This window comes from Sorex araneus, chromosome 6, assembly GCF_027595985.1.
Source record: "Sorex araneus isolate mSorAra2 chromosome 6, mSorAra2.pri, whole genome shotgun sequence".
Taxonomy (NCBI): Eukaryota; Metazoa; Chordata; class Mammalia; order Eulipotyphla; family Soricidae; genus Sorex; species Sorex araneus.
The window spans coordinates 20,901,454-20,922,228 of NC_073307.1; the positions used below are offsets into that span (position 1 = coordinate 20,901,454).

The 20,775-nt window shown below is 40.5% G+C and overlaps 1 protein-coding gene across 3 annotated transcripts in view; it reads right to left on the reverse strand.

Moving 5' to 3' along the window:
* The window catches only part of ANKHD1 (ankyrin repeat and KH domain containing 1), a 136,044-nt gene that overhangs the window by 13,656 nt on the left and 101,613 nt on the right, over positions 1–20,775 (reverse strand). For all 3 annotated transcript variants that reach the window (XM_055141321.1, XM_055141324.1, XM_055141320.1), the window contains 11 exons: positions 20,570–20,681; positions 19,458–19,603; positions 18,385–18,527; positions 17,019–17,232; positions 12,293–12,468; positions 11,930–12,092; positions 6,956–7,051; positions 5,738–5,854; positions 3,148–3,322; positions 962–1,418; positions 318–461 (listed from right to left, as the gene is read on the reverse strand). In XM_055141321.1, the coding sequence (XP_054997296.1) occupies positions 318–461; positions 962–1,418; positions 3,148–3,322; positions 5,738–5,854; positions 6,956–7,051; positions 11,930–12,092; positions 12,293–12,468; positions 17,019–17,232; positions 18,385–18,527; positions 19,458–19,603; positions 20,570–20,681 (1,943 nt within the window). The remainder of the gene's footprint in view (positions 1–317; positions 462–961; positions 1,419–3,147; positions 3,323–5,737; positions 5,855–6,955; positions 7,052–11,929; positions 12,093–12,292; positions 12,469–17,018; positions 17,233–18,384; positions 18,528–19,457; positions 19,604–20,569; positions 20,682–20,775) is intronic.

The following is a 20,775-nucleotide window of genomic DNA, read 5'->3' on the forward strand; positions in this document are numbered from 1 at the left end:
GAGGGGTTAGTGATATGGCTCAGTGGTATAAGTACAGACCTTGCATGTGTGAGATCCTAGCTTCTCAGCACACCACACACATGTACACACGGACTCAGTCACATGAACCCAGGTATGCACAAATATACATACACATACACATACCCTTTCTTTAAAGGCATGAGAGCAGAAGTTAAGATATAACTTGAATGTGGTCAACCCAGTTTGATCTTTAGCTGTGCGTATGGTCTCATGAGCACAGATCCAGAAGTAGCCTCTGGGAGCTACTGTCCTAAATCCCCCCAAATCAAGAAAGTATGAAGACAAATAATTCTTACCTTCGTACAACTTCCTTCCAACCTTCTTCTCTTTTTTGTCCCCTTTTAGGGCTAGTCAGATTCAGCTTTATATTTGGAGAACTTAATGGCAATACTGACTTGTAGTTACTTGATAAAGAGTTAGAACTTACTTCACCATCAGGTCTGAAAAGTGAGAAAAATTCCAATAGAAGATATTTTGAGATTAAAATCTCAATAAACCATTCCAGTACAAACTCATGATATAACACCTGAATTTAAATTTTGAGTATCATCAAAATTCAGAAAATATATAAATCCATCATCAATTTTAGTATCAAAATTAATACAAAGTAAAAAGCTGAAAATGCCTAAAATCATGGCATGCTTATGTTCTATCTATGTTTTGTTGGGCCACACCTGGTGGTCCCGTGAATTGAATCTGGGTCAGCCCTGTGTGAGGCAAGTGTTTTACACTTTCAAAACAGAATTATAAAAATTTCTAAAATTTATAATAACTAGACTAAAAGAACCTGAGTGAGTGTTTTGAATATTCAAGATAGGTAATATGGTAGACTGAACTACCATATTTTAACACAGCTTATGCTGAGAAAACATATTTCAAATTCTAGTGCCAAAGCCTGAAAAGGTAACACGCTTAGAATGAACAGATCAAAATAATTTACCGTGTCTGAGTTTTCGAAGTGGAAGCACTTGTCTTTTCTTCTTGGGAATGGAGCAGCAGTGAGGGGTATTTCTTATCACTGGAAGAATTCATATCCACAGTAAAATTTAACTCTTGGCTTTTGCCACCGCTGCTACTCTCACTGTTGCAGTCTGTGCTGTCCACGTTATCTGAATCACTATTTCCTCCTGCACCACCACCTCTAGGTTCTCCATTTATTTTATTTTTATCTGCCTTTTGCTGTGTTAAAGGTACATGCTGTTCTGGTAATATTAAATGTGCAGTGGGAGGGGTCTCTTTTGTTTTGTTCTTCTTATTTTTCCGATTGGTGCTGGGAGTTGTCACCACGATGGCTCTTTTTTTCCCAAACGCATTTGTGAATGTTGCAGATGTTGCAGAAATCCCAATTGTGGTGGTAGTAGTTGCACTAGGAGGCTCTATGGGAACTTCTTGCTCCACTGAAATTATAAAAAATGGATAAAAATCACATTGAGATCTTCAAGTCTCAAAACAAATAGTAATAATATCCCCCACCTCCACCTTTTGGACCACTCTCAGACATGCCAGGGGACAACTTGTACCAGCAATCAAACCTGGAGCTCCCTCATACAAAACATGTACTCTAGTCCTTTGAATTTCCCTTACCTCTAGAATTTTCCTAATAACTGACAATTCAGTCTGTTATGTCATAATCCTTTTACCATATTCACTAGTAAAGAAACCACTACTGCTGTAAAACAAACATACCATATCACATTTTGCTGTTAAACTTGGTTTAAAACCTATATAAACATGTTTTTTGGTTTGTTCTTTTGTTTTTGGGTCACACCCGGTGGTTCTGAGAGCTTACTCCTAAGCTCTGTGCTCAGGAATCACTACTGATGGTACTTTGGGAACTATATCGGGTGCTGGGGATTGAGCCCAGGTCAGCCTCCTGGCAGGCAAGTGCTCTACATGCTGCAGTATTTCTCAAGGCCCATAAACATATTTTTGGGGATGTGAGCTTTTGGATCACATGCAGCAGTGCTAAGAGGACCATACGCAAATGTTATTGAACCAGGGGATCAGTGGCATGCCAGGGCAAGTGCCATAACTTGTGTACGATCTTTTTGTCCCATCTACCATAAACATCCTAAAGATTCAAAATGTTAGTCTTAGGAACTAAAACTCACAATATAGTTTGAATTCAATGTTTTATTGTTTTGTGGGAAGAAGAGTTGTTTATTATAAACTACAACTGAGAGAATTACTAAGTGCTTGACTTCCTAGGAAGCATCCTTTTTAATTTTTTTGAGTCACCATGAAATTATGAAGTTAGTTATGACTGGGATTCATGCAAATACTGTTTCAACACATCCCTTCACCAGTGTCACTTCCCTCCACAAAACTTCCCAAGCCCCATTTGTCTCCCCACTTTTGCTTTTGCAAGAGGCTCTCATTTTTATTTAATATAAGTTTTGCACTGTGGCTTACAGTATTGTTACTGATAGGGTTTCATACATAACACTTTACCACCTTTCAAAAGCACCACCTTCTCCTCCCAGCCGAACGCTTCCCTCCACCATAGACGTTACCCCTTTACCCCTCCCTGTCACGTTTCCTACTGAATACCAGTTCTCATGTTCTTTGTTTCCAATAGATTTAATATTTAAATACAGCAAAATCATTTGTTTACAATGAACACAGCCACACTATACAACAAACAGCTCTTTGAGAGTAAAGAACAGTTCCGTACAGTTTAATGAGAAAATGCCCCTTTTCTACTTTCTAACGGGGCAAAAGGAAATAACTTCATAACTAACTGGCAAATGACTTACTATATACAGAACAAACTTCAAATATTCATCTACTTTTCTCTTTATATTTTTTCTTTGTATTATCATATGAATTATGTTAACTTTATTTTTTCTGTTTTTTTGGTCACACCTGATCTGTGCTCAGAGATGACTCCTGGTAGGCACAGGGGACCACATGGGATACCAGAATCATAACCTGGGTCAAGACAAGTGCCCCACCCTGCACTAGTGTTTCAGCTCCTAAAGTAAAATATTTAGAAAAGTTTACTATAAAAGTCAACAGTTTTACATTAAAGCAACGGAAAATTTCACTAAAAATAACTAGAGAAAAAACCAAGATGAAGTTGATAAACAGGAGCATATTATCACTGATTCAGATGGATAATCATACCATCTTCATCATTCTCTTCCTCATCTTCATCTTCTGGAAGTTCTGAATTCTCCTTAGGTTTGTTTTCCTCGTCTTCTTCCTGCTTTCTTTTCTGTTCCTCTTTTTTCTTTTTTCTCTTTTCTTTTCTTTTCTCTCTCTTAGCTGCAAGAGCCTGTTTTCTACTCTCCTCTCTTGACTGCAAAGAAAGGCAGCATAAACTTTTACAAAAATGCAATAATTTTCCCCCCAAATGCAGTATTTAAAATACTAAAATTATTATCTTTTGTCTTCTGGGTAGGGACTCCGCACCAGGCTGTTTTCACTCGGGGCACCCCTCACCTCTCCGGGAGCCCGGCCAGCTACCGAGAGTATCCCGCCCACACGGGCAGAGCCTGGCAAGCTACACGTGGCGTATTCAATATGCCAAAAACAGTAATAATAGGTCTCATTCCCCGTGACCCTCTGGGTCACACATCACACTTCAGAGTCTGTGCAAGGGGTTGCTCCTAGCAGTATTCTGGGGACCAAAAGATGTCAGGGACCTCCTGCATGCAAAGCAGGTGCTCCAGAGTTTTGAGTTATTGCTTTGGTCCTTAAATTACTGGAAGGAAGGTTCCCGCAGAGGTGCTGTAGATACCAGGGGTCCTGCCAGAAATTCCCAGCTATCCAGGTAGGGGAGTTAATAGTAGAGCCTGAGGATTGTGGCATTGTGCTCGTTTGGCCCTGTAAGCACTTAGTAATTCTCTCAGTTGTAGTTTATAACTACAGTCCACCTAGCCATGTGGACATCAGTCTCAATATTAGTCATAAAAGCAAAGCAAGAAAAAACAGATTAATCAAAGATCATCAAAATTAAGTTTTTGTGCTTCAAAGAAACCATTAAGAAAGAGTTGGAGAGAATCCTGAGTTTAATGTCTGGCACTGTCTGGTATGCTAATTACTGAATTAAAAGCAATCTTGAGCATCACAGGGTATGACCCCCCCAAAAACAAGCAAACAAAATACCCAGAAACAAGCAAACAAGCAAAAAACCTCTTAAAACCATTGAACTGTATTCTCTGTATACTTTGAAAAAAGATGAAATACCAGAGATCAACAAGCTACAGAGATGCCTCAGACCCCAAAGTGACCTTCCAGTTAAAAATTTAACTCCAACTGTATTTAAAATTTAGAATTTTTTGAGCATCTCATACCTTATACCACTGATGTACCAGGAGTAGCACACATAGGATAGGATATTAGGTAGAAGGCAATGAATCTCAATTAAAAAAAATACTAGCACACAAGGCTTAACCTGTAACAATATGTTAGTGATCTCTTATATAAGGGCTCCATGGCTCCAGGGTGAGATACAATAATCTGCACACACTTTCTTCTAAGGAAAGCTTTTTTGATCATTTTTAGAGAATTATTCAAAACAAGAACTGTAGCACTATAGCCCTGTCTTCTGTTGTTCATCGATTTGCTCGAGTGGGCACCAGTAATGTCCCCATTGTGAGATTTGCTGTTACTGTTTTTGGTGTATCGAATACACCATGGGTAGCTTGCCAGGCTCCTAAGAAGCAATACAAAATAAATTATTCAGGGCCTGTTATCCCAATAAGGATTGCGTGGTGGCTGGGAAAATCCAAAATAATGATGGCAATAAGGTGGAATGGTGGTAGGATTGGTGTTGGAATACTGAATGTAATAAATTATCGTGAAAAACCTTATAAGATTAAAATAAGGGGCTGGAGCGATAGCACAGCGGGTAGGGCGTTTGCCTTGCACGCGGCTGACCCGGGTTCGAATCCCAGCATCCAATATGGTCCTCTGAGCACCGCCAGGAGTAACTCCTGAGTGCAGAGCCAGGAGTAACCCCTGTGCATTGCCAGGTGTATCCCAAAAAGCAAAAAAAAAATAAGATGAAATACCTGGCATGTAAAATCTCATAAAAGCTGTTTAAAATACATTTATGTGTCATGTTTATTGGTTAATATGTTGTCATATCTTTTCATAAAATGAAAATTTCACCACAAAAATGATGATGAAAGGGGGCCAGAGCAACAGTACAGTGAGTAGGGCATTTTCTTTATACATAGCTGATCCCAGTTCAATCCATGGCATCCCATATGGTCCCCCGAACATGCCAGGAGTAATTTCTGAGTGCAGAGCCAGGAGTAACCCCTGAGCATTGCTGGATGTGACACAAAGACAAAAACAAAAATATTGATGTGAGAGAGCCAAAAGATGGCTCAGTAACTAATGAGATTGTCTTGTAATCTTGTGAGATTGTCTGACTCCTGGTGTTGCTATCTGTGCTGAGAGTAATCTTAGCAGGTCAGCTGTCTGAGATCCTTGGCAACACACAACAGCAAAAACAGTAAGGTGAGCAAGCACCTCAACTAAAGATGTGGCCTGGCAAGCACAACTTAAAAAAAATGTGCAAGCAAGTGGCCAGGAGTGCAAGTCAGGTAAACACTGCAATCAAATGTGTGCAAGCACAACTTAAAAAATACACCACAACTAGATGTGTGCATTCCACCAAGCATGTGTATTATCTCCTCATCTTATTAACAACATTAACAGGGAGAAGTGGAAAATAATTAGAAAAACTGTCTTTCACACTGACCTTTTCAAGATCAAGTTCCTTTAAAAGAATACTTGCATTCTTATTTGCTTCTGCAGCCTGTTGGTCTTTGGCCTTCACAATTGTTTCAACACACTGATGACATTTTTTCAGTAGTTCCTAAAGTGGAAAAGAAAATTTATCAATATAGGAACACTCAACATAAATAAATAGCTTCCCCAATCCCAACAGGAACAAAAAAATCTCTGTGGCCAGAAGATATCTTAGTTTGAATACTGACACCAGAAAGCACCTATGAACACCAGTGGGTGCAAACCAGGAGGCACCTGAGCATTGCTGGGTCTGAGGAACACTGCATCATAGTGCCTGAGCAATGAACTTTTTAGTCCATTTGGCAAGTACTGTCAGCAGTGGCCACAGGGCATTGAACACTGCTTTGGAGACTCCTCCAGACTCCAAAATAAAACAAAAAACCTTGAGCTAATAGGCAAATTTAGCTATCAAGTGAGGACTGAGAGGAATAATCAGTGGTTAAAGTATTGGCTCTGAGTGAGACCCCTAATGAGCACCAAAATTTAAAAGATGTGCAAAACATTAAGGTTAAGTAGTGCAACTCCTGTCAAGAATACGTGGACACTACAATCCCTGGCAAGCCACAACCATGAACTATGTGCCTTGACTAAGAATGTGAACCCTGGTGAACATGTGTCCCAGATTAACAACTAAAGGATCAAGGATCAAGATTAAGCCTCGATGAGCACTGTGGCTGAGAGTGTAAATAATAAAACTTGTTATGTGAACTCTGGTGAGCACCATAACTAAAACTGTGCGAGCAACACAGCCAGGCATGTGTGCATATTCTGGTTATTGCTGATAATAGTATTATGATAAAGGGAAGTGAAGGATGAGAGAATTAAAAAAAAAAAGTTAGTCTTTGTCTAATCACCTGTCAATGTCAATCATCTGTTGGACTTACATCAAAATTCCATTTCTTAAGTTAATGTGTTTTTAGAAAACTTTGTAATTGTGCTAATAATTTAGTAATATACTTTAGCTTCAATCACTGTAATTATATTCTGTATTAGGAAAGATCTGAAATTAACTTATCAAAAGCATTACATTCATTCTCCATTTGCAGATGTAGAAACTGAAAAACAGAAATATTAGCTCATTGGTCCTATAAAAGAATTGCTAACTGCACACGTTGACATATAACTGCAAAATGAACAAAAATGTGCTTTGGTAGTGTATTAAACATACCTTGTCTGTAATTGTTGCAATGTATCTCATGCATTCTATGTCAGAAGGGAACTGATTGACTTCTTTCACCAAATACTGAACAACTTTTACATGACCCTGTAAGGAATAGGACAAAAATTACACATAAGATTCCTGTAAAATTTTGCCCATATATCTAAAAGGCATAGAAATACTTCTATATTGCTTAATAAACAAAATTCAAATTATGCTCAAAAGAATAGTTAAGTTCATAAAAATAAAAAGATAAGTATAACATATCCAGGATATATAAAGGAACAAAGGTATTTATCTTAAATGTAATCTTCCTGCTTCCAACTGAAAAACAGAAAAACTTTGGTTGAAAATAGCATCTCCCAAGGGCCTGAAAAGAGCATTCACACTGCATATGTGAGGTTCTGAGGGTGATGCCCAGAAAGAAAAAAAAAGGTATTTCCTTGGGTTGGAGCAACAGTACAGTGAATAGTGTTTGCCTTGCAGCAGACCCAAGTTCAATTCCTGGCATCCCATGTAGTTCCAGAGCACTTCCAGGAACAATTCTTGAGTGCAGACTAGGGTAAGTCCTGAGCATCGCCGGGTATGACCAAAAAACAACAACAAAAAAGCATTTCCTGAGATAAATCAAAAAAACAACAACAAAAAAGCATTTCCTGAGATAAAGCCCTAGACCTTGACCTGACACCATGCACAAAAGTCAGATCAAAATGGATTAAAGACCTCAACATTAGACCACAAACCATAAGGTACATTGAAGACAAGGTCGGCAAAACCCTCCATGATATTGAAGATAAAGGTATCTTCAAAGGTGACACGGAACTAAGCAATCTAGTAAAAACAGAGATCAACAAATGGGACTACATTAAACTAAAAAGCTTCTGCACCGCAAAAGATACAGTGACCAGAATCCAAAGACTATCCACAGAATGGGAAAGGATATTTACACAATACCCATCAGATAAGGGGTTGATATCAATGGTATATAAAGCACTGGTTGAACTCTACAAGAAGAAAACATCCAACCCCATCAAAAAATGGGGCGAAAAAATGAACAGAAACTTTACCAAGGAAGAAATACGAATGGCCAAAAGGCACATGAAAAAGTGCTCTACATCACTAATCATCAGAGAGATGCATATCAAAACAACCACGAGATACCACCTCACACCACAGAGACTAGCACACATCCAAAAGAACAAAAGCAACCGCTGTTGGAGAGGATGTGGGGAGAAAGGGACCCTTCTACACTGCTGGTGGGAATGCCGACTGGTTCAGCCCTTCTGGAAAACAATATGGACGATTCTCAAAAAATTAGATATTGAGCTCCCATTTGACCCAGCAATACCACTGCTGGGAATATATATCCCAAAGAGGCAAAAAAGTATAGTCGAAACAACATCTGCACTTATATGTTCATCGCAGCACTGTTTACAATAGCCAGAATATGGAAAAAACCCGAATGCCCTAGAATGGATGACTGGTTGAGGAAACTTTGGTACATCTATACAATGGAATACTATGCAGCTGTTAGAAAAAAGGAAATAATGAATTTTGCATATAAGTGGATTGGCATGGAAAGTTTCATGCTGAGTGAAATGAGTCAGAAAGAGAGAGACAGACATAGAAAGATCGCACTCATCTGTGGTATATAGAATAACAGAGTGGGAGACTAACACCCAAGAATTGTAGAAATAAGTACCAGGAGGTTGACTCCATGGTTTGGAGGCTGGCCTCACATTCTGGGGAAAGGGCAACTCAGAGAAGGGATCACCAACTATAATGTAATCAAAGGCCATGCGGGGGAACGGTGTTTCGGGCTGAATGAGGGCTAGAGACTGAGCACAGTAGCCACTCAACACCTTTATTGCAAACCACAACAGCTAATCAGAGAGAGAGAGAACAGAAGGGAATGCCCTGCGACAGTGGCAGGGTGGGGTGGGGGGAGATGGGATTGGGGAGGGTGGGAGGGATGCTGGGTTTACTGGTGGTGGAGAATGGGCACTGGTGAAGGGATGGGTTCCCGAACTTTGTATGAGGGAAGCATGAGCACAAAAGTGTATAAATCTGTAACTGTACCCTCACGGTGAATCACTAATTAAAAATAAATAAATTAAAAAAAAAAATAAAAAAACAAGCCCACCATCTGGGGGCCAGAAAGATGCTACAGTGGTTAAGGCACTTGCCTTGTATGTGGCCCACCTTGGTTCAGTCCCTGACACTACATGGGTTCCCAAACATCAATGTGCACAGCCCCAGAGCCCCCCCCCACCCTCCCAAGATGGTTGGGATAATCCCCAGCACCACAGGGCCCTTGGTGACATTGTATCCTCAGGCTCTAGCACTGACCACTAGAACTGGGAAGGGCTTTTGGGTTTCCTGAGTAGTCTTGGGAGAGCCCCCTCTATAGGGTAACATTAGGTTCATCCTTTCAGCCTTACCGCAGGGAACTTGGTTTACTTTAAAGCAATGTCCTTTCTATACGGACACAGGAAGACAGTTAATATTATGCTTTGTAACTTGGGAGCTGACTGACTCCAATAATATTTACTCATAGGCATCTGCTTTCTCGACTCAGTTGCCCTTAGTTCCTAGCACCCCAAAAGCAGGGTCCTGACGAGGAATGGAATGGACCCAGGGCAATCTGTGAGCTACCCTGGCATCAAAATGGGCCAGCCCAAAGCACCACAATACTCAACTATAAGTTGAGAACATGGTCATAGACAAATGCTGTCATGATCCAAAGGTAACAATGAGACTAGGACCATGCTGGGGTTAGGAAGACTAACCTAGCCTGAGGACTGTGGTGTGAGATGTCCTTAGGAAGAACCAAACTTTAAGTTTGATATATCTCTTGCTGTGCTCATACAGAATGACATTGCTAGAAATATTAGAAGTGAATTTCCCATAACTATTTAAGTGGATTACTAGCTGAGGAAAGAAGAAAGTGACATACCCTGGATGGGATCCTGCCCTTGAGTGGATCTCCTAGTAATCTGGAGTAATCTCCTTAGATGAGATTTTGTTAATCTCCTGGAGGAGTGGTCTTACCCCTCTTTGTTGATTTGTTAATGTTCAACCCACACGAGTTTCACCACCCTATGTGATTGCTATAAAAACTAAAACTGTAAGAGAAGTAGAGAAGACACAGAAGTGGAGAGAAGTGAAGCAGAGAGAAGACATAGAAGGAGAAGACACAGAAGCAGAGCACAGAGCGAAAGAGAATCATTGCAGCCAGAAGCAAGGGAAAGAAAGAGCACAAAGCGAGTGGGAATCAGAGTCGGAGTCAGAGTCAGAAGTGAGAGCAAGTGGGGCTCCAGAGACTGAAGCAGAAGGGATCTGGAGAGAGAGATCAGAAATAGAGAGGTCGGAAGAGACCAGAGGAGAGACTACAGAGATAGAGCTAGAGATAGAGAGACAGACAGAAGAGAGCACAGCAGCACACACAGAAGCCTAGCACAAAGGAGGAGCCATCCCGATCTGGGCCATACACAGCGGCTCAAGAGCACCAAACTTGAGCAGCGATGGAGAGAGGGAGAAAGAGGGAGAAAGAGGGGAGAGAGAGGGGGGGGGAGAGAGAGAGAGAGAGAGAGTGAGAGAGAGTGAGAACGCCGCCCCGAGAGGCTGCAAACACAAACACACATCACCCCTCCCTCGCGCACGTTTGTATTTCTTACACCCCTCATCCCAAATAAAAAGAATCAGTTTGTGGGGCTGGAGCGATAGCACAGCGGGTAGGGCGTTTGCCTTGCACGCGGCCGACCCGGGTTCGAATCCCAGCATCCCATATGGTCCCCTGAGCACCGCCAGGGGTGATTCCTCAGTGCATGAGCCAGGAGTGACCCCTGTGCATCACCGGGTGTGACCCAAAAAGCAAAAAAAAAAAAAAAAAAAAAAAAATCAGTTTGAAGGTGGTGAAAATCAGAAAAGCGTTTGCCTCTGGGATAATAAACTGAAATAAGCAAGATGGAAATCTATTATTACAGAAGTGTATTATACTTTTTATGGAGTGTACGTTATACACATGTATATATTTACCAAATTCACTGTACTACATATCTTACCTTTGTGCATTCTACTGCATGTAAATTATATTTCAATTAAGAGGAAAGAAAAACATTATAAAGAGAATTAAGACTACCAAACACTTAACTTATACACAACAGCTATTCATAGCTATTTGTGAATACTTAGTATAGTGATAAGCACTGTGCTAAATTGAGTAAAGTTAGTGGTAAAAAAGACAATCACGGAGCCAAAGTGGTAATACAGTAGCTATGGCATTTGCATGCAACTGACCCGGATTCAATCCCTGACACCAATATGGTCCCCTGAACCTCAACAGTTCAGGGGTTCCCAGGTATCACTCCTGGTAGTCCTAGGGGACCATATGGATTGCTGGGAATTGAACTGGTTCAGATGTTTGCAAGGCAAGTGCCTTACCCTCTGTACTATCTCTGGCCAAGATCTCTTGTCTGCTGACTATGAAAGAATTTATTCATTTTTGTTTGCCCTTAGGTAGAGAAGATTTCATCTACAAAAGCCACATGTCCTGGGGCTGGAGTGATAGCACAGTGGGTAGGGCGTTTGCCTTGCAAGAGGCCAACCTGGGTTCAAATCCCAGCATCCCATATGGTCCCCTGAGCACCGCCAGGGGTGATTCCTGAGTGCATGAGCCAGGAGTGACCCCTGTGCATTGCTGGGTGTGACCCAAAAAGCAAAAGCAAAAAAAAAAAAAAAAAAAAAAAAAAAAGCCACATGTCCTTAAATCTCATGCACAATGGCAAATGTAACAAAACCAATTAAGATTCCAAGTAATTTAACAATAAAGCTGATCACATAAAGTATTTTTGGCAGTGTTTTTTTTGGGGAGGAGGGACACACAAATTGATCTGAGAATAGGTAAATTCTCTTTCTCACAGAGTTTCAATACAGAATCAACTTTAAATTACTAAATAATACTCCCACACACAAATTAAATACCTTGCGAAATGCTGACATTAGAGGTGTGATTTTCCGATTATCTGCTGCATCCACATCAGCACCTGCTTGCACGAGCAATTGCACCACATCAAAATGACCACCATTGGAAGCCAACCAAAGTGGTGTGTTTCCCTTCTTATTACGAACATCAATATGAGCACCCCTATAAAAATCAATTAACAGTTTCCAATGAGAAGAGGCTAACCTTTTCAATTTTTCTCTTTTATCTTTTATAAACTTGCATGCAAATATCCTATTATCAAAAACGATGTCAAAAACAACTTACTATAAATGCCACTTAAAAATTTAAATAATTTCTTACCAGAGAAAAGGATCAGAGTTATAAATATGAAATGTATGTACCTGTTAATAAGGAGCTCACAAAATTTGTAGTGACCTTTGTCTGCTGCTATTGTTAAAGCAGTATCTCTTGAGGAAGGCACAGGGGGGGCATTAACATCTGCTCCTTTGTCAAGGAGAACTCTTCCAACTTCTGCATAGCCCCCAGAAGCAGCTTCCATCAAAGGGGTAAGACCAGTCTGTTTAAACCGAAAAATGATGCAAGTAAATTAATTTCATAAAAAAAAATCCTCTAAAACGCTTGATTGGTTTCTAATTTTTCTCACATGAAAGAGCGAAGGAATATTCACAATTTAAAATTTAATAAACAGAAAACAAAATGGTAAGGTTCAGTTAGATGTAAGAGAGTTAATTAACATACTACCACACAATCCATTTTTCCCTACAAGTTCTACACTGTTGTATATTTACACAAGATCACTTCTCTCACAATGAAAGACATTTAAAAGTAAATAGAGGGGCTAGAGCGACAGCACAGTGGGTAGGGCATTTCTCTTGCACATGACCGGCCTGGGTTCGATTCCCAGCATCCCATATGGTCCCCTGAGCACCGCCAGGAGTGATTCCTGAATGCAGAGCCAGGAATAACCCTGTGTACCTCGAGTGTGACCCAAAAAGCAAAAACAAACAAACAAACAAAACCAAAAAAAAAAAAAAGTAAATAGAAATAATGTTAAGAAATAAATTCAAGGGCCAGAGTGATAGTATAGCAGGTAGGCATAGCTTTGTACAAGACTGACTCGGGCTGGATACTCATCACTGTACATTGTCACCCTGTCCCAACCCCCCCCCAACAAAGAAATAAAGAAATTCAATGGAAAAAATGCATATAGAATATAGTTTGAGAATGCAATTCCCAAAATACTCATTCTTTCACTCTTAATTACTTGTTTTTTTTTTTTTTTTAGCTTTTTGGGACACACCTGGCGATGCACAGGGGTTACTCCTGGCTCTACACTCAGGAATTACTCCTGGCGGTGTTCTGGGGACCATATGGGATGCTGGGAATCGAACCCGGGTCGGCTGCGTGCAAGGCCAACGCCCTACCCTCTGTGCTATTGCTCCAGCTCACTCTTAATTAGTTGGGCAAATCGATTAAAACATCATTTCGTACTGGGTTGGAGAGAGAGCACAGTGGGTAGGGTGCTTGCCTTGCACCTCGTAGACCTGAGTTCAATCCCTGGTACCCCCATATATGACAGGAGTGATTCCTGAGCAGAGTACAGATGAAACCCTGAGCAAGTAAGGGGTATGTTACAAACCCAAAATTAAGTAAATAAAACAGCATTTTATAAATTTTATGCATTTTATATTTTTGCAAAACATATTTACTTGGGTTTGTTTGTTGGTTTGTTTCGGTAGTACTTAGGGCTTACTCTTGGCTTCGTGCTCAAGTATCTTTATTGGCAAAGCTAATGTGGCCCATACATGTGCCAGAGATTGAACCAGGGTTAATCACTTGCAAGGCAATCACACCTTAAACCACTGTATACTCTTTTTCTGGTCCAACCCAAGCGGGCAGGCTGTTTGCCTTGCATGCGGCCGATCCAGTTCGATTCCTCCATCCCTCGCAGAGAGTCCGGCAGGCTACTGAGAGTATCCTGCCTGCATGGCAGAGCCTGGCAAGCTACCTGTGGCGTATTCGGTATGCCCAAAACAGTAACAACTTTCACAATGGAGATGCTACTGGTGCCCAATTGAGCAAATCGATGAACAACAGGACGACAGTGCTACAGTGCTACATTACTTATTTATTACAAAATAAAATAGTATTTATTTCAACAGAATGAATGAATATTTATAATACAAAAGATCAACTGGATAGCAGGTAAGACTCATTTCTCTCTTATCTTTTATAAACTGGCATTCAAATCCCCAATTACTGAAAACAATGTCAAAAAATTTAGTAAAAATGCCACTTAAAAAATTTAAATAATTGGGGCTGGAGTGATAGCACAGCGGGTAGAGTATTTGCCTTGCACACGGCTGACCCGGGTTCGGTTCCCAGCATCCCATATGGTCCCCTGAGCACGGCCAGGGGTAATTACTGAGTGCAGAGCCAGGAGTGACCCCTGAGCATCACTGGGTGTGACCCAAAAAGGAAAAAAAATATTTGGGGGTGGAGGGAGGGATGCTGGGACCATTAGTGGTGGAAAATAGGCACTGGTGGAGGGATGGGTATTCGATCACTGTATGACTGAAACACAAGCATGAAAACCTGTAAGTCTGTAACTTTGTCTCACCGTGATTCACTAACAAAATAAAATAATTAAAATAAATAAATAAAACCAAAATGTTCTTGGAGATAAGTCACTGTCACTGTCATCCTGTTGCTCATTGATTTGTTCGAGCGGGCACCAGTAACATCTCTCATTGTCATTGAGAGACTTATTGTTACTGTTTTTGGCATATCCAATACACACGGGTAGCTTGCCAGGCTCTGCCTCACGGGCTTGATACTCTCGGTGGCTTCCCGGGCTCTCCGAGAGGGGCGGAGGAATCAAATTTGGGTTGGCCTCGTGAAAGGCGAATGCCCAACCGCTGTGCTATAAGCAGAAAAAAAATTTAAATAATTTCAAACGAGACCCTGAGCGGCCACACACGAATGGCTCCTCCGCTCCTAAATGACCATGATCCCGGAGGCCCACTTACTACTTTCGGCACCCAGTGGCTTCTTGCAGAAATGCCTCTAGACTGTGAACTGAGCTACAGCCCCAAGCTGCCCTGAGAGGGGAAAGGTTTTTCTCTCTTGGCCTCTCCTTTCGGTGGCGTGGCGACCGACATCTTATAGAGCCCACTAACCAGAGGTATGAGCTTGCAGTGACGTGACTTCTGGCAGAAATTTTTCTGGACTTAATTACTAAAATACCAGAAATCCAAAACCTCATATCTTCATTCTTAGCAATGGAAAACAAATGATCAAATCATGCCTTTTCGGCAGGTCTGATTGTTGGGGGAAAATCCCAAATAATAGTAGTAAGTTTTCTGTTGAAATATTGAATGTAATCATAGTAAAGAGAGAGTAAAGTGAAAATCATTAGCCACACAGGCAGGGGTGGGTGGGATGGAAGGTATACTGGGGTTTTTCGTGGTGGAACATGTGCACCTGGTGAATGGATGGCTGTTTGAGCTTTGTAAGACTGGAAGTTAAACCTGAAAGCTTTGTAACTTTTTTCATTGTGATTCAATAAAAAAAAAAATTTAAAAAATTTAAATAATTTCAATGACAACGACAAGTCTATGAGAACATGATACTTCCCCTCTTCTTAGATTTAAAACAAATGAGCTGTCTTAAATTTTAAGGACTATAAAAGATAAGTTCAGAGAGAAAATATGAGATTTGCATTCAAATAGTCCCCATTTCAAATTGGTCATTGCTTGATTATGAAGAATTCTGACTAAGCCACATTTTTCTAGTTTTCCAAGTACCATCAGTTCTAAACAATAAACTTGAAATGCTGTATTCTAATTCCTACTTTCTAAATGCTAAGCAAATATGAGTTTGTCAGAATCATTCAGAATCAAATCTAAAAAGATTGTTATAACCCAAGCAACAGTTTTTCACTGGGACTATTTATTTACTTATTTACATTTATTTATTTTGGATTTGGGTCTACACCTTGGGATGCTCAGGGGTTACTCCTGGTACTATACTGAAGAATTACTTCTTATGGTACTCAGGGAACTGTATGGGATGCCAGAGATTGAACCTAGGTCAGCCATGTGCAAAGTAAACACCCTACCTGCTGTACCATCTCTCTGGCCCCTTAATTGAGATTTTTATCAATGTTAAGCACATGCCTTATTAAGTTAAAAGAGTTCTTTATAAATCTAGGGTCAGGGAGCAAAAGAGGCAGTACAGCTTTTGGGATGCTTGCCTTGCATGAGGTAGACCTGTATTCGATATCCAGTACTTCCGACAGTGCCCAAAGCCTGCCAAGAGTAATCCGTGAGTACAGAGCCAGAGCCAGAAATAAGCCCTAAGCACAGCCAGGTGTGCCCCCCCTCCAAAATAAAAAAACACACCCAAAAACAAACCAAAAAGTGAACTAAGGTCAGGACAAAAGAGACAATGAAGAGGGTCGTACATGTGCATTGCATGTGGAGGCCTGAGTTTGATCTATGGCACCAATGGTTCCCAGAAGAGGGTCAGGTATGCTGTACCACTCCCCCTTCCTACGCCTGAAAAAAATCTAAGGTCAGGGATGTAGCTAAATGACCAGACACATGCTTTACATGTGTGAGCCCCTGGCTTGCGTCCCTGACTCCCTGGCCACACAAACACACAAATGTGAAATGAAAAAAATAAGTACTAGGGCCTTTATTATCATGAATGATAATATTATGCGCAGCACAATTTCTCAATCCTGCACTGGGCATCCATTTTTATTTTATTTTTCCCTGACCTATCCTCTTCCATCAGGGCATCTATTTTAACATTTAAAAAAAACGCAAAACTTTAAATAACACACTCAAGTTGAAATGCCATGCTATTTCTCTATGTCTGTGGGCCACAACTAGCTATGCTCAGGGGCTACTCCTGGCTCTGCAATCAGGAATTACTCCTGGAGGTGCATGGGGGAACCATAGGGATGCTAGGGATCAAACTAGGGTTGGTTGTGTGCAAGGCAAGTGCTTTATGCCCTGTACTATCTCTATAGTCCTCAAATGCCATGCTATTTCTACTAGAAATGCACCTAAGGTAGTTTAAGAGTCATTAAATGCTTACCTTTGCTCTGTGCTCGACGTTAGCTTTCCGGTCCAGAAGCAAACTCACTACTTCTGCACGGCCTTGGAAACAAGCCAAGGTGAGAGCTGTGTTCCGGTTGGTCTCTATTTGAGCATTTATGTCTGAACCCATATCAAGCAGCAGTTTCACTGCAGGAACGTGTCCATTCATTGCGGCCAACATCAGGGGAGAAATACCTAGTTTACTCCCAGTCCTAAGGATAGAAATGTACTTAGAAAATTAAAATGGTATGCTACCTATTAAAAAAAAATAAACAAGTAAAGATGATGATTAAAAATATAAAAATGCTGGGCAGAGAGAAACCTCAACAAGCTGAGTGCAAGCTTTGTAAGCAGGAGTTCTGGATTCGATCCCCAGAACTACCTGGTACTCTGAGAAATGAATGGAAAAACACCTAGTACACAGCCAGGGGTACCTGTTGGGTGTGACCCAAAAATCAGAAAAAAGGAAAACTTTTCAGTACAAAGAATAAAAGTCAATTAATAGATTTTTTAAGGCTAACTATTAAAACTAGGTAAATCACAATCAGAACTCAATTTAGAGGCTATACATTTCTAACTATACACAATAAAATGCTTCCCATGATAATGACTCTTTAAATAGTCATCTTAGTTGAAATCACCTGTAATTTTGTTTTTTTTTTTTTGGGGGAGGGGGGCTTTGGGTCATACCTTGTGGTGTTCAAGGTTTACTCCTAGCTCTGTGTTAGGGAGCACTCCTGACAGGATATGGGGGACCCTATGTAGTGCTCGAGATCAAAACCTAGGTAAGTCAGGTGTAAGGCAAGTGTCTTACCTACTGTACCCTCTGGTTCAAGCTGTCATTCAAAAAAAACCATTTTTTTTTAAATGTATTTTTTTTTTTGGTTTTGGGGCAATACTTGGCAATGCTCAGGGTTATTCCTGGCTCTGCACTCAGGGATCACTACTAATGGTGCTCAAGGGATCATGATGGATGCGAGGATCAAACCTGGGTCAGCTGCATGCAAAGCAAACCCCCTACCAGCTGTAATATTACTCCGGCTCCTTTTATTTTATTTTTTTCTTTTTGGATCACACCCAGTGATGCTCAGAAATTACTCCTGGCTCTTGACTCAGGTGTCACTCCTGGCAGTGTTCAGGGGACTATATGGGATGCCGGGGATTGAACTGGGGTTGGCCTGTGCAAGGCCAAAGTCCTACCCGCTCTACTATCCTTCCAGCCCTTCCTGTCATTTTTTAAAAAAGAATATTTGGCTTTGCAAATTTAATAATGGAATCTGTCCAAATATTTTAAAAGAAGACACTTTACCCCAAGGTAAAAACTTAATTATGACAAATCAAAAAAATGAATGGGTGATAGATACCTTGAATTAATTTCTGCCCCAGCATTAAGCAGAATCTTAATGATATTGACATATCCTCCAGATGCAGCTAGACTCAGTGGTGTATAATCTGACACATTCCTGTGTTCTTTATTTGCACCTCGTGCCAGCAGCAAGTCTACAACCTATAAGGTAACGTATGAACAGAGAAATCCAGTTTACATCAAGGACTTAACTTATAATTAAAGCACAACCTAAAGTTTTGTTCCATAAATATCTTTCAAGTCATCAACTGTTGAGTGATTGCAGTGTAATCTGCAACAGGTTAAACACGGAAGCAACTGAAGTGTCTGTCAACAGGATTAGATAAAGAAGATATAATACGATGGAATATTATTCAGTTGGACTGGAGTGATAGCACAGTGGGTAAGGCATTTGCCTTGCACAAAGCCAACCCAGTTTGATTCCCCTGTCCCTCTCGGAGAACCCAGCAAGCTACCGAGAGTATCCCGCCCGCACGGCAGAGCCTGGTACTTGATATGCCAAAAACAGTAACAAGTCTCACAATGGAGACATTACTGGTGCCCACTTGAGCAAATCGATGAACAATGGGATGACAGTGCTATTATTCAGTTACATATAAAAAGAACTACATTTTGCTATTCTTAAAATGAAAGCAAAGGAATTATATGAAGTGGATTAAATCAGAAGGAAAAGACAAGTATTGGCTGAGAGTATGTAAGTATGCAAATGAAATTGATTTTAAAAAAAAAAGACTAACCAGTGGATATTGATAATAGAACTAAGATTACTAGAGAGGGGTTCTATTTCCATGAAACATAATATAAGGAACATTTAACTCGTTTTTTTTTCCTTTCTTTTATTTATTTATTTAGTTTTTCTTTCTGGTCACACATGGCTCTGCACTCACCCCCTGGCAGTGCTCAGGGGACCATATGGGATGCTGGGAATCGAATCCGGGTCAGCTGCTTGCAAGGCAAATGCCCTACATGCTGTGCTATCGCTCCAGTCCCTAACTCAAGTTTTTATAACATACAGTGCATACACATTAAAAATACAAGCAAAATATTTACAAAGTTAAAATATTAACACACCTCCTGACGTCCACCAGAACATGCCAGTGAGAGTGGAGTATCCTTAGTTCGTTCGGATTGTGCTTCTATATCTCCACCTTTATCCAAAAGGATCTCAACAACTCCCACATGCCCTGCTGTTGCTGCCAGGATCAGTGGTGTGAAACCTAAATCAGAAAATAAAAAAATCCCAAACAAATTATCCTTCTTTATTAAGTCTTTCCAATTCTTTGTTGTTTCAGCAAAGAAGTTCTCCAGGCATTCATTTATTCATTTATTTATTTATTTATCTATTTATCTATCTATTTATTTATTATTAGTGAATCACTGTGGGGTAGGTACAGTTACACACTTACAAATTTTCGTGTCTGCATTTCAGTCATACAATGATCAAATACCCATCCTTCCACCAGTGCCCATTCTCCACCTCCAATGATCCCAGTATCCCTCCTACCACCCCCACCCTCCTCTGTGGCAGGGCATTCTTTTTGTTCTCTCTCTCCTTTTGGGTGTTGTGGTTTGCAATAGAGGCACTGAGTGGCCATTGTGTTTGATCTATAGTCTACATTTGGCAGGTCTCTCCCTACCCGAGTGGGTCCTCCAAACTGTTCCCTTCTCTATCTGAACTGTCTTTTGCCCCAGCACATGAAGCTGGCTTCAAGCCATGGGGCAAACCTCCTCTCCAGGTAGGCTTATTATAACTAGTTCATATAAGACTGTTCCTAACCCCTCTCTTTCTGTTGTTGTCAATGGGGTGGGGGGTGGCACCAGGTTCTAAGGATGCAACCCAGGGTTGTACACATTTAAGATTGAGTCATATCCTGACTCCTCTAAATCACCATCTTTCATAACAAATGCCCATAATAACTTAATAAAAAGGAAATGCTAAGAAAAGCAATGCTCAGGGCTTACTCCTGCTCTGAACTCAGCAATTACTCATACTGGTGCTTGCAGTACCATATAAGATGTGGGGGATCGAACACATGTTTGCCACTTGTAAGGCAAACACCCTACCCATGGTATGATTGCTCTGGCCCCCATATTCTAATATATCAATAGTAAAAACAAAACAAAACACCAAAAAATATTCACTCAAGTAACTAAATACAGAATTTATCACTAAAATGTCTTACCTTTTTTATCTCTATGTTCAATTTTTGCATCTCTTGCAATGAGAACAGATACAAGTTCTTCATGACCACCTGCACATGCTAGTGTTAATGCTGTGTCATGATTGCTCTCAGTCTAGTAAAAGGAAAACAAAGTAAGATGTTTTAGGAGTCTATAATAGTTACCAATTAAAGAACATTATTTCCATAATGAAATGTGCAATAATTTT